The following is a 14,216-nucleotide window of genomic DNA, read 5'->3' as shown; positions in this document are numbered from 1 at the left end:
ACTTTTCTTTAAAAAATATTTATTTTTAACATATATTTTTTTGTAAAGCATAAAAAATCCAAGATATTTTTGTGATCAAATTTTTTAAGAATATTATTTTAATGTAATCTATGCATTTCATCTACTTTATGTAAAAAGGTATTGGTGGTTGTCCTCAAGATTTCATGAGTGGCTGAATCCCAACCAGTCAAAAGAAACTATTAACTTTAGTTCTTTCTTAAATTGATTAAATATCAACAAATGCATGATTGGTAATTTTTTTGAAATATTCTTATTCATAATTTTTTTTTTAAATATATGTCAATGAATATGAGAGATTTTTTTGAAACAAATGGCTAATTTTGTAAACAGCATTTCAAAAAATTCAGCCAATCATGTATCAAATTTTCATAATAATTTCAATGGTATTGTGATATTACAGTCTTCCTATGTGTACCTTGTGATATTTCATGACAAAGTTTATTTTAAGGCTCAACAGTTGTTTAGATTGCTATATAAGTCTACTTTCTAGTTTTTTATATGATGTCTGCTACTTTGAAAATCCATAGTATTTTGTGTAATATATAGTATTTAAGAACAAAATTAATATGCTCAAAAGAAATTGAAGTAATGTATAATTTGTAAAATTCAAGTGAAATAAATATTAAATTTAAATTGATTCTCCTTTTTTCTTTTTCCTTTTTTCTCTTTTAAAAAAACTTCAAACAATGCATGTGTATGCCAGTAAGATAGATAACAGCAACATCAAATCTCATTCTATCTGCTACCTTTAATAAATGCTAATTTTGGAAACTTACAACTTTTTAATCAAATCTTTGACAAATGCTTTTAAACATTCTAGATTTTAAGAGAGTACAAGATAGTATTTTTTGTACATAATTCATAAAGACAATACAAGTCCTATATATCACATCAAAGTTTATTTACGCCTGTTGAATGATGTTAGTACTTCTTAAAGGCTTATGTACAAAATCTTCTAATGTTTGTTTGTATGTTATAAATATTAATAATAATTGTTAAATTCAATTGTATATCATTCTAAATCTATATTATCTTCAAAAGAAATTAGTTCAAGTAAATGTTGCAATGAATAATTATATCATACAAAAAAATTTAACAATGTTGGTTCCTTAAAAAATCAACTTTTTAATATTCAATCTATATTCCAAGTCAAAAACTACCTGATTTTTTTCACTGTCTTGTTTGTGTTTTATTATAACTTCATGGAACTTTTAAATTGTCAATCTTTGAGTTTGTATGATAAGCATGAATGTTCAACATTAATTTATTAGATAGATAGATGTGTGTGTTTATGGATGTTTGTGTGATTTAAAAATATATAAAATAAAATAAAAAACTGAACTAATCTAATTTTAATTGTCGAAAATATGTTAACTGTTAATATAAGAAGAAAAAAATTGACTACATATTGTGATTCCTAAATAAGTATGATATGTAGAAATAATTTTTAAAAAACTTAATTTTTTTTTAACAGGTTCATAACAATTATGTGTAAAATTGTTTTATGTGTTCTCCAAAAACTGCACAGTTTGCTTTTGTTCTTGGAATATCTTTGCGTATTAATGTAATTTTTAACAATATTGTGAGTTTTTTTTTTTTTTTTTTTTTTTTTTTTTGCAATTTTCAATTTGCACTTAAGCTTTCAAATTTATGCTTTTGCTTAATTTTTGTATGACACACAGGTGTTTGAATTTTTCGTGTTTTGTAGTTTCAGCTATTAGGTACTTCTACTTATTATCTTAGGTCTTTGAAATAACGTTTTATTGATAATGTGATTTGCGAAACTAAATATTAAAAAATAAAGTTCAAATACTCAAAAGTCATAAATGGTCAATTTGAAGATCAGAAGATCCTGTGAGAAATAATAATAATAATAATAATAATAATAAATTAATAAAATACAGAAACATGCGCTATAATAAAAAAAAAGTCGTTTATAAAATATTTATAATTTAACTTGAAAAAATTTTATTTTAAAATTATTATTGTTATTATTTTTTAATATAGACCATTCCACAGCTTTACAACTTGAATTTAATGATGGTTTTTTTTATTATTTGAATATCTAAAAAATCTGATCAGTTTATTTTTGTTGTAAATTTTTATTGTTATTATTAGTACGTATAATTAGAATTTTGTAACATACTTGTAAGATTAAGAAATCGTTATGTTATCATTGTGATTGTGATTTTGTCTAAGTTGTGTGAGATACACAAATACCCAAAATTGTGATTAAACAACATAAAATCAAATTTTTATAATTTATAAAAATCATACACATATAAATTAGATTTCAAAAGTAATGTGGTATTTTCTGGTATTTAATGTACTCGTTTATTATTACTAGTCTTTGTTATATATTGGTCTTACAACTTTTGTTCTGTTTACATACATGCTTTAGAAAACTTATCTGACATGTTGATTTCAGAGGTGTTTACACGCAGTCAAGAATAAATTCTTTTGTCTTAAAATATATATATATTGGATATTTTTGAAAATATTATAAAATAAAATAATTTATTATATTGTGGGTTAGTTCAAACATCTTTAAGATATATATATATAGACACACACAGTTATTAAATTTCAAAATCCATGTTTATCTTACTATTTTTGGAATTGTGGGATTTAATTAAAAGATAATAAAAAATAATGATACCAAGTATAATTTAGATAAACAGCTCAACATATTTCATATTCTATGGTGATTTCACTCTTAGATAAATATTATGAAGGATAAAAGTATGAAAGGTTGAAACGACATTTTTCAGGGTTTAGAAAAAAACTAATAGTGAGTAATGTGTGATTTTGTATTATAATCATATTTTTCTTCTAAGTAAATGTATATCATATTTAATATTATAGTATTTTTGTATAGAAATAATAATGAACATTTTACAATAAGAAATATCAAACAAAGAAAATTGGTAGTTGAAAAGTTCTTACAAAACTGGAAAGCCAACACTATTTCACTATGAAATCTGCTAAAACATATAATTTGCTGAGAAAATTAAAAGATAATTAGTAGAGAACATTAATGGAGGCATGTCAAGTTGTGCAAAGATGCCTTTACTTTTGTCCCAACTTTAAAATTAGTAACATTGGAACAAATTTTGTACTAAATCCAAATCTATTTCTACGAAGGGCAAAAAATGCTTATTCAATTGATGTTTGTTAATGATCCATATTGTTTTTATTTGGAAATTTATTAATTCATATTCATCACCTATAAATGCCATTATTATTTTTTTAAATCACAAATTTTTTATCTTGCAACTTAATCTTTAATCTTCTAAGAATAAATTTAATATGATTAAATTTCCATGTATATTCCAAAATCATGGTTTAAACAAAACAAGAAAAAAAAACTTTGAAATAGGATTGTAATGAATAATCTAGGTGAAGTTAATTAATAACAAATCAAAAACCATATCTACATAACTGAATTTATCAACAACTTATTTATTATATAAGATAGCTTGGATATAACACAAAGAGACAAAGAGGTCTTTTGATTTGCTATAAAGAAGGAAACACAAGAAACTTGGGGAACATAGAAATTAGGAAATAAGAGAACAAAAGAGGATAGATGAATGAGAGAATAGATGGATGTGCCAGAAATTGCAATGCCCAATGGGTTAGGTTTCTGCTAGTCTATATATATATATATATAAACACACATGATATAAAATCTAAAACTAGTTATCTTCATCATGTTCTCAAGATCCTCAACTTTAGACAATTTCCACAAAACAAAGCATTTTCTTTGACTTGAAAAAACAAAATCAATTTCAAAAGTACAAAATATTAAACAAACAACCATTAAAAAAACACACCAACTCACATAACATTAAACTAGTCTTTAAAGTTTGGAACCCTATTCAAAGAACATCTCAAAACATCATCAATGCACTATCTACATCTAATAATAATAAAACTACTTTTACTAGTGGGAAAATATTTCCCTTCATCCAATCACTCACAAACAAACAAACAAAAAAACAAAATATTACACAAAATATGAAACAAAATCACATGGAAAGTAAACATGAGCAATGGCCAACGCCCAATAGGAACGAAGGGCGAACATCTGACGTGGCACAGGTAGCCACGGTGGAAGGGTTAGGCCGCGCACGAGGCGGGGAACAAGGGGAAGGGGAAGGGTCTGGAACCGTGAGAACTCTCTAGAACCTGGAGGAAGGGTGTCATGCTTGCTTGCTTGCTGCGCTATTTACCGCGGCAGCGCTGCGATGATGATATCACAATCTCCGCTTCCGATCCTCGATTGTGTCCACTGCGTCTCCGACCCTTAATCACCTTCGCGCCAGCGATCCACCCCTCGGACTTGCACCGGACGCTTTAATCTCCACTGGTTCGTACGTCATTCTCTCTGCATGCTCTTCTCTGTATGTGTGTTTGTGTGTTTCATGGTTATGGTTAAGGTGCCATTGTTGATGAGTTTGATTGGTGAGTTCGATTAGGTTCGTGTGCGGTCCAGGGGAGATTGTGTCCGCGGCGGATGCCGTTTTCGCGACGCTGGTGTGGCTTGGCTTGGAATGCCGCTGCGCATTTGAACTCATGCATGGCTCTCGTACCATGACTTGTCTGTTTTGGTGACTCTGTTCTGAGTAGGCCATCGGTGAGTCGTTGGTTTTAGCGATTCGGTGACGGTGTTGTATATTGCATTAGAGGTTGATAGGGCTCTTTCTTGATTGAGGGCTTGTGGAATTGTGTTAGGCGGCGCTGCGTGTTTGTTCGAGTGTAATGTCAATCTAGGTTTGGTGTTGCGGTTAAGTTGTTGTTATTGTTGTTGTTGTTGTTGTTGTTGTTGTTGTTGTTGTTGTTTTCTTTTTATTTTTTGTCACGGTGCGATGGTTTCGTGCGATACTGTCTTCCTCTGTTTTGACCTTTTTCGGGTTTCTGTTACTGCGGATGCATTTTTTTGACGTGTCGCGACGTCTTTAGAGAACGGTCGTCACTGTGCTTTTGGTTGTCTGCATTGTAGGATAGCTCCATTCGGCGGATTTTCAGCGCTGCTCAGTTCATGAATAGCTCCTCCTGCGAGAGTGATTTGCAATTAAGGAGATGCGTTCCAGATAGAGGTCGTGTTTTCTTTGCAATCTGGTGCATGTTGTTGAGATTGTCACATTATCATGTGGTGACCGACTGTGTGCCCAGTGCTGATGACTGCAATGGTTTTTCAGGTCGAATCTTATCTCAATCAGCTTCAGGAATGGCGGATGGTGATTTTGATATTCCGGACGCTGAAGAGGTTGAAGAAACTGGAGAGGAAGTAGATTATGATCCCCAGACAGTAGGGAAGGTTCAAGAATTGATCAAGGGCGGAGGGTTGCAAAAGCTTATTACCAAAGCTGGAGAAGGGTGGGAGACCCCTGATACTGGCGATGAAGTCTCAGGTTAGCATACTTAACAGTTACCTGTCGAAGAACACCATTTTCGTAAGCTTTAAACTGCGTTTAGGACCGTACTCCACCTGACGCTACTTACAGAAACGCAGCGTTGGGTAGATGTAGACACTTATTCACACACCCCAAGTTCTCTTATATCAGTTTCGTCTTTTGGATGATCGGTAAAGGATTATGGAATGCTTGCACGGTAGTGTAGCCAATCTGACTACACTCTCGGACATTTTGACTGCCTAGCGGAGTTCTAGTTCCTAAATGGCATCTAAGTTCTGTCTCGGTTACTCTTGTTTCAGTGCATTACACTGGGACTCTACTCGATGGGACGAAGTTTGATTCAAGTCTGGACAGAGGGCAGCCTTTCACCTTCAAATTGGGTCAAGGTAAGCTCTTTGCACTCGCTGTGACCTGGAGGCGTTTGTTTCGTTGACCATCCAAGTTTCGCTAAGCCTTTCTGTAATACACCACTGAAACTTTGTGAAAAATACCTATTCTGCAGGTCAAGTGATCAAGGGATGGGATAAGGGCGTTGCAACCATGAAGAAGGGGGAGAAAGCTACATTCACGATATCCCCAGAAAATGCTTATGGAGAAGCTGGGTCACCTCCCGTTATCCCGGCTAACGCAACTTTGAAGTTTGACGTAGAGCTCCTTCATTGGGCTAGTGTGAAGGACATTTGCAAGGATGGTGGCATTATTAAGAAAATTGTTACGGAAGGCAAAAAGTGGGAGAATCCAAAGGATCTTGATGAAGTTCTCGGTAAGTACATCACTCGATTCAGAGTTTAGTCGTTTAGCGCCGATGGTAATGTTCAATACAAATGCTTAGTCAGTTTCTCTAGTAAATTATTCGGTTCTTGTTGGGATGAGGTTGGGTTCGTTTCCGACTTGGTAGTGCTGTGATCCCCTGTTGCGACGAGAAGTTTGTCGCTAATTAGTATTTGGTTTTGACAAATTTGCAGTGAAGTACGAAGTGAGACTCCAGCGACATCAGACAGTAGTGGCGAAGTCCCCAGAAAGTGGAGTTGAATTCACTGTCAAAGATGGTAAGTTCTCACACAACAGTGTCGCGGCACATGTTTTGACCTTAAATGGCTGCTGTCTCGAGATAGCTTTCATCGACTGTCTTTCAGACATTGCAGTCAAAATGATCACCTCAGAGCCGACGCTAAGCTTGGTTTATGTTGACGCAGGGCATTTCTGTCCTGCGATTGGCCAGGCAGTGAAGACTATGTTAAAAGGAGAGAAAGCACTACTGACAGTGAAGCCCCGATGTAAGTGCGCTGTTTATTGATGTTTACCATGTTAAGTGTGTTTGGTTGCAATGTCGCTGCTACTCTACAGTTCTTAGACCCTGTTGATTTTCCCTGAACTGTGTGTGCCGTTGAGATTGCAGATGGATTTGGAGAGAAGGGAGCAGCTCCCTCTGGAGATGTGAAAGCTATTCCGAGTGATGCAGTTCTTGAAATCGAGCTTGAGCTCATTTCATGGAAAGTGGTAGAGGAGGTCACCGATGATAAAAAAGTGATCAAGAAAATTTTGACGGCAGGCGAAGGCTATGAGAAGCCCAATGATGGATCGACTGTTAAAGGTACACTCCCTAACCCTGTTGTCAAGAGCAATTTCCACAAATAATAAAAAAATTAACGAAATGAAAGAAATTTTTGTGTGCTCCTTTGTTGAACGTTTCGGGTTGTATGCAGTGCGGTACGTGGCCAAGTTGGAGAATGGAACGATCTTTGAGAAGAACGGTCAGGATGGCGAGGAACTGTTCCAATTTGTCACTGATGAAGGTGTGTACCTTACCCCTTGTAAGACTAATCAGAAGTGTGGATTCTTCTTGTATCTCCTTAGAGTGCTTTACGTTCGTGCAGCTTTTTTATGGATGTTTCTCGGTGACAAACCTTGCTGGTTTCCTTTTTACAGGACAAGTTATCGATGGTCTTGATAAGGCTGTGCTTACTATGAAGAAAAATGAGCACGCTCTTGTTACCATCTACCCGGAATACGGATTTGGAGGAGAGGAGACAAAGCGGGATCTGGCCATAGTGCCCGCTAATTCTACTCTCTTTTACGAGATTGAGTTAGTAGAGTTTATTAAGGTTCAAACTCAACCGTGTTTTGGTGCTGTCCCTTCGATAGCCATTGCCTGAGCCTTGTGTTCTACCAATTCATGTACTTCAGTTCATGAGGTGTCGATCATTTTTTGTGGCCATTAACCTCCATCTGTTATTCAAAATCGCAAAACCCTACGTCTTATTCCGTTCACTTCTCATTTACAGCCCGTAGTTGTCCTACTTGGCAAAATTTTAACCTATGATTCTTACACTGTTGCGATTGATCCTCAAATTATGATTTCACAACCTTGGATTTGCTTCTGATAGAGCACCTACGTGTGGTTCATTGGGGCAGGAAAAGGAATCTTGGGAATTAGAGGTTCCCGAGAAATTAGAGCTGGCTGCGAAAAAGAAGGAGGACGGTAATGCGCTTTTCAAGGCTGGCAATTACGCACGGGCATCTAAGAGATATGAGAAGGTGAGGGTTTTCTGCACCGTAAGCCGAGTGCCGAGATACGTCCTACTGTCTGGTCGAGCGTTCTATTTATCCTCATTTAGGTGGAATCTCGGTTCAGCTAATTCCTCGATCTACACCTATGTCACGACCTTCGAGTAACAAATTTGTGTGCAAAATCTTTGGTGCAGGCGGTAAAATTGATAGAGTATGACAGCAGTTTCGACGATGCTCAAAAGAAGCAGGCTAAGACTCTTAAAGTTAGTTGCAATCTCAATATGGCTGCATGCAAGTTAAAGCTTAAAGACTACAGAGAGGTGGTGAAATTGACTACCAAGGTATGGGTTATGAGTTCATTTCTGTGTCCTAGTTACGTTCTGGTTTTTTCATTGTGCCCATCTTTGAACATGGAAGCATTCTTGTCTGTTCAGTAGTGTTTGCAGCTGTTAACGTACTTCTTTGGGACCAGGTTCTGGAGTTGGAGTCTTCGAATGTGAAGGCCTTGTACAGGAGAGTGCAAGCTTACATTGAATTGTTGGACCTTGATTACGCGGAGACAGACATCAAGAAGGCCCTGGATATTGATCCCCAGAATCGGGAGGTAAAACTTGAATACAAGCGCTTGAAACAAAAGCTGGCTGAACAAAACAAGAAAGAAGCAAAGTTGTATGGCAACATGTTTGCTCGCCTCAGCAAGATGGAAGCAGCAGAGAAGGTGAGCTTCCTATGATACTTCCCTTCGCTGCTTTCTGTGGTAGTTAGCCCAAAATACTATTGTTATGACATGGCCATGAAGTGCGTTGACTAATTTATTTTTTTCGATCATGGGCAGAAAATGGAGCCAGCCAACGGCGCTGCAGCCGCGCCAGAGCCCATGGTTACTACATAACGGAATGAAGCGTAGTATATAACGCAGGAAAATAGACATGGCTTTCAATACTTGTGCAAGGTTGTATTGACAGTATGTGGTTACCAATTTTGATCATGGCAATGCAATGAAACTTTCCAGTTCGTATGCATGTATTAAGTTCTAGTTAGGAAGGAACAACCGTATGTGTAAGGGGAAAGAAAAATTGGTTGGTAGAAAGTCCTATTGCTGAATTGTTCGTAGCAGAGCCCCTTAACATGTGTTCGTTTCTCTTATTGATAATCTCATAATTCGAGGTGACGACACTCAGTCAGAACAGGATTTTTACCTCTAACTCAACAAATTTAAACTACTTTTTGTATCTGATCATCACTATCAGATCAGTATGTACCTTACTCCACGACAACGTTCAAATCTTATCCCAAACTACACCCTGACCCTCATCCAGGAAAGATTTGTTAGCTTACTGACGTTAACGTTACGGAGAGTAATCCAAAATCTTTCTACTACGTTCTATGACGTGTAACACTTGTGTGTCAGTGAAGCTCTTTGGGTTGCAGGCTCACAACGTTATGTGCCAGCTTCCGGCCCTCAAATACTCCCGTACACACGGATCAGAAAAAGGAGAACGAAGAAGAAAATGAGAACCGAATCTTCCTGCCACGGCGAACCTCAAGAAACTTGTCCGGACATGGGAATCTTTCTCCATGAATTCCACGCCTCCTCAGCCACGCAGGAAGAGAATTGTTAGAGGGGGTCACAGCTGACAAGGACCCACTTTCACCAATACGGCAAATGCCATGGAAACGTCTTTCAAGGAAACCCCAGATGGAATGGAAAAAATCCTTTTGGGAGTGCAACATTCATGAGACCATCTTCGTGCCCTCTCACCTTTATCCATCTCTGCTCTCCCTGTCCCACAGCCCCAACCGTGCCCACCTGAGCGGTTCAAACACTCGGGGTGTTGGCCGCTTTTCGTTGCCAGTCTGATCATTGCGGCTTTCCCTGACGCTGCGGACCTTAAATCACCCATGTAGTCCGAGCCTGACATTACTCAATGTTAGGTACACCATGATTTTCGTTCGCACCGCACCCGTTAATACCAGCCAACGGATTGCGTGGACTGCTCATGACCCGAAATAACGAACCCCCTCCTCCTCTTCCACGATGGATGTTGATCGCTCCAATTGCCAAACATTATGGAACGTAGCACACAAAGGAGCAGTTTCGTTGCCGATGTGAGCTTTGTGAGCACCACCACCCACCATTCTCTCTGTAGCAGCGGCACTCAGTGCAGCCATGACTTCAAATGGAAGCATCATATAGTTAGATTGCTCATGCCCACCCAGAGCGTTGACATACTCCATGACTTTGCCTTCCACTGCGAGATCTGGTCTGAATGAAAGGAAAGGAAAGCAAGCTGACCGACGGAGAGGAACAACGCCCACCTCCGACCGATACTATCTGGGCACGAAAAAATTCCAGTCAGCAAATCCCAGTCAGCATCCCAAGGGTTTGTCCAATCAGTGTCTCCAACTAATCAATGCCGTGCGGTAAATTCCTCACGCTCCCATGTTCACTAGTGGAGAACGTTCCATAGTGCAAGCAGCTGCAGTGCAAACAGTGGATTGTAAGTAGAACGATGGGAACTTGTAATCGTACTCATTCCCCACTCCCAGGGTGACCTGTTTACCACTGGAAACAACATCCTGTCTATGTAACACTTGAAACTATTTTCCCACACTAATTCTCATACATATACTTAATTATTCTTGTTTACAAGTTATTATTAGGATTTGTTTGTAGACATACTAACTGTAGATAAAAAAAAAAAAACATTTGGTCATACTAAGATGCAATGACGTCAAGAAATTGAAGCATGCTAAACAGAAGATATTATGAATCAAATGTTTATTTTTTTTTATCAAAACACTTGTTGGTACATTCTAAGTCCCCCCCCCCCAATGTATCCGGCAATATACCTCAACAAGCAGTAATTTTAAGGCACATACGAAGCACCCTAAACTTGGAGTTTATTGCTTTTTCGTTTCCAAGTGTTTTAGGCCCGGAAAATGGTGATAATAATATATTTCATATAATGACCATATTTGTGAGTCAAATATTGACCATACTCTCTAGAAAAAGAAAAAAGAAAAAGAACTATGGAAAAGAGAAGAGGAAAATCCTTTCAAAGGTCAACCATTTTAGTGAATTATATATTATATAAGCAAATCAAGATAAAAAATTAAAAAAAGAAAAGAAAAGAAAAAAGGAGTGGGTACCAAACGCATTGTGAGCATTTGTGGTCGTGTAAGAAAAAGCTAAACTTTGACTTCCCTCCACCAATCCCCACAGGAAGTACACCATGAATGCCTCGTATCATCTTTTTCCCCGGGAAACTCTATTCCCGCCGTGGATGCTAAGGTGGTGCATGGTCCAGCTCAGCAATGCGTGGATGCTGTCGGTGCAACCCCCGATCCCGCCACGTCATCCCGCCATTTTGTTGACACACGCCACTCAAATGAGCAGAATGCAATTTAGATTTCATTTTTTATTTGTTCAAAGTTTTGAAATCGACTGTAAATTGGTGTAAACTGCGTTTGTCTTAAATACTACTTTGTAAATGACATGGTTGTGGAGAAAACTTTAAGGTTGTTGTAAAGAAATTCACTTGCAAAATTCTTTAATTGAAACATGAACGATAATCTTGTTAGTTCGATTCCATGCAGAAACAACTGTTCAAAATCGAAACATACAGTGATTTGAAATCTAACTTGTTGATTTTGTGTTGGGATTATTTGAAAATTATATTTTGAGCAAAGTATCAGTATACTTGACATTGTTGGTGAATTATGTGATATGTAATGGATTAAAAATACTTTTGAAAAAATTGTCCTAATTATTCTCTCAGGGGTTGGTTTGTGTCTGCAAAAATCAATATTAAAATGTTGATGTGTATGCTTTAAAGAAATTGGCAAGTAAAATTTATTAATTTTAAAAAAGAAAAAAGAAAACCCAAGAAAATGGAGCTACTCAAACAAAAAATAGCTCTTAAACTTCAAACACAATGATAGAATTGAATAATTTTATGATAAACATGTAATGGAAATCTAAAACTAATGAACAACTAATCTTAATGGAAAAGGATTTGTTTATATATTTATTTTTTTAATCAACTTGAAAGGTCATTTTTTTGTACATGTGAATGCAACAAATGCATAACCACAACTCTTTGTCTCAAGAGGAACACAGTAAGTTTTTACACTTGTTACTGGGTTGCTTTTGTTCATTGTAAATCTTTATAGAAGTATATCTGTTATTCATGGTGGCATGAATCTAACAGGGTATTAAACTTCAAACAACTCTTTCACTTGCTTGCAACTTTTATTGCATATACATAGATTTAATTATCCTCAAAATGAAAAATTAAATACACTCAAATTTATTGAGGTTTATGAAATACAAACTTTAAATTATATATCTATATATATATATATATATATATATTAAATAGACCCAGGTTTTCACTAAATTAATCCACCCATCCTAACCATGATGAAAAAACAAACAACCTCTAGATTCATTTCTCCACTGATGGATGTACAACCAATGAAAACCAACCACATTCATGGTGATTACCATCTTCTTCATCAAGGGTGGGTCGATTTAGTAAAAGCCTGGGTCTATTTTACATACATATATATATATATATATATATAAATACACATATATATTACTAAGAAAAAAACATTCAAAGTGCTAACAAATGCATGATTCTGTCGATTTGTGTGCAATATTGAGCACATGGGTTACCAAAGTTTCGCAATGCATGCAAATATCTGAATATGGTTATCTCAAGTCATATTTAGAACACAGCATGGAGTCCAGTACAACCTGCTATTATCAGTTTGAGTGTTAAAGTAAGAACTCACCATCAACCAAATTTTCTCATCGTTATAAATAAATAGTACATGAAACAAAATCTGATTGTGTAACTGAACTTGGTATAGTGCTTCACAGATGACGATAACCCTTCTGAAAATATTTTCAAATTTAAAAAATCCCACTACACAAACACACACCCGCATAGATGTATATATATATATATATATCTTTACAAGTAAAGAATTTTGAGAAGAACTCAAATGCACTCTATGCCTTTTTTGACCACTGTCACAAAGAGATTCGAGACTTCGTCTTTCCTTGGAAAATAGCTAAGCATCTCCTCAAAGCTCTATCACATCCAAAAAGACTCCCATTATAGTCCCCCAGAAGAGCTCATCCATCCATACTTACTCATCCACTAATATCCATCCATTACCCGACCTCAGTCTGCTCAGCATTCCAAGCACAGCCTCATCCTCATGCATGACTGTGGGTGAACGAACGGGTTTGGTACGCGTGCAGATGGGATTGGGCATCACGAGGAGGGACACCCCCCTTCCGAGGGGACTCATGATCGCGGAATCTGGCCAGTGGGGAAGTTTCGAGGAGCGTGATCTCCTCCTCCTCCTCCTCCAAGAGTGGGTCTTGAAAGTGTGTGGGTCTTGAACGCCACCTTCTTAGTCTCATCTTTTCTCTTTACACAATTCCCCTGGCCCACACAAGTCAATGCCATGTAGGATAAGCGGTTTTGGGAGTTGGCCACGTAGATGCCCCCCACCTTGACTCGCCGAACCATCTAGAATGCTGTGGCACGTCTTCACTGGATTAAAAAGAGATCTCTAACTTGTTCTTGTGGCCAATCAGGGTTTTTGAGTTTTGACTATGCCTTTGACGCCGAGTTTTTGCGACTCCCCAGAGTGTATCAAAGATGTATGTTCTCATTCATTCTCTTCTATTCTCTATATACGAATGTACATATCCCCTTCAAAACATAGACCTAATTTACTAATTAATTGTAGCCAACTTTTATGGTGCAAAAATGAAAATAAAAATAAAATACAGTAATTACCCTCACAAACAGGCCAAGATTTAATGGATGCTACACATACTTACTGACATTGTGTCTGTTCATCCAAGATTAAATAACGCAAAAGGGGAATATGTACAAAAGGTTATGTTCGTGACATGTATTTGCAAACCTACAAGAAGTTTTGAGGCAATTTTCTCCCGAGCGCCTTCATAGGAGAAAAAGACAAAAGATAAAGAGAGAAAAAGTGATAAGTTGATTTAAAGTAAGAAGGGGATTATTTACCAGGGAGAAGGGGGGGATATTGTTTTGTTTTATCCGGAGGGAGTGCCCCGGTTGGCCAAAGAGGGGAAAAAGAAAGTAGGAAAAAAATAAAAAAAGCCGCACCTGCCAAGCCGCTGTACGGTAAGTTCCGGAGAGGCTTCGTGAAGACGACGAGCGTAGAGACGACGACGAGGAGGGAGCGTGTTTTCCGAGGTCA

At 36.9% G+C, this 14,216-nt stretch overlaps 1 protein-coding gene across 8 annotated transcripts; it reads left to right on the top strand.

Annotated features, from left to right (window-relative positions):
• Positions 1-4,291: 4,291 nt before the first annotated feature.
• On the top strand, positions 4,292-8,966 carry LOC112296124 (peptidyl-prolyl cis-trans isomerase FKBP62). Of its 8 annotated transcripts, none has more exons than XM_024548317.3 (15): positions 4,292-4,393; positions 4,503-4,660; positions 5,032-5,123; positions 5,226-5,438; positions 5,741-5,827; positions 5,944-6,204; positions 6,407-6,490; positions 6,638-6,718; positions 6,841-7,035; positions 7,148-7,237; positions 7,371-7,546; positions 7,857-7,979; positions 8,147-8,293; positions 8,425-8,670; positions 8,788-8,966. In XM_024548317.3, the coding sequence occupies exons 3-15, from the start codon at positions 5,066-5,068 to the stop codon at positions 8,842-8,844; spliced, it is 1,818 nt and encodes a 605-aa protein (XP_024404085.1). In that variant the 5' UTR covers positions 4,292-4,393; positions 4,503-4,660; positions 5,032-5,065; the 3' UTR covers positions 8,845-8,966. The 8 variants fall into 8 exon arrangements, with proteins under 8 accessions (XP_024404085.1, XP_090100815.1, XP_090100816.1 ...); XM_090244689.1 differs by having other exon boundaries at positions 5,027-5,123; XM_090244690.1 differs by lacking the exon at positions 4,503-4,660.
• The last annotated feature ends 5,250 nt before the right edge of the window (positions 8,967-14,216 follow it).

The sequence above is a fragment of the Physcomitrium patens genome, chromosome 19 (assembly GCF_059467195.1).
Source record: "Physcomitrium patens ecotype Gransden chromosome 19, ASM5946719v1, whole genome shotgun sequence".
Classification (NCBI taxonomy): domain Eukaryota; kingdom Viridiplantae; phylum Streptophyta; class Bryopsida; order Funariales; family Funariaceae; genus Physcomitrium; species Physcomitrium patens.
Note: the sequence above shows the minus strand (reverse complement) of the source record. Positions and strands in the feature narration are given on the sequence as shown.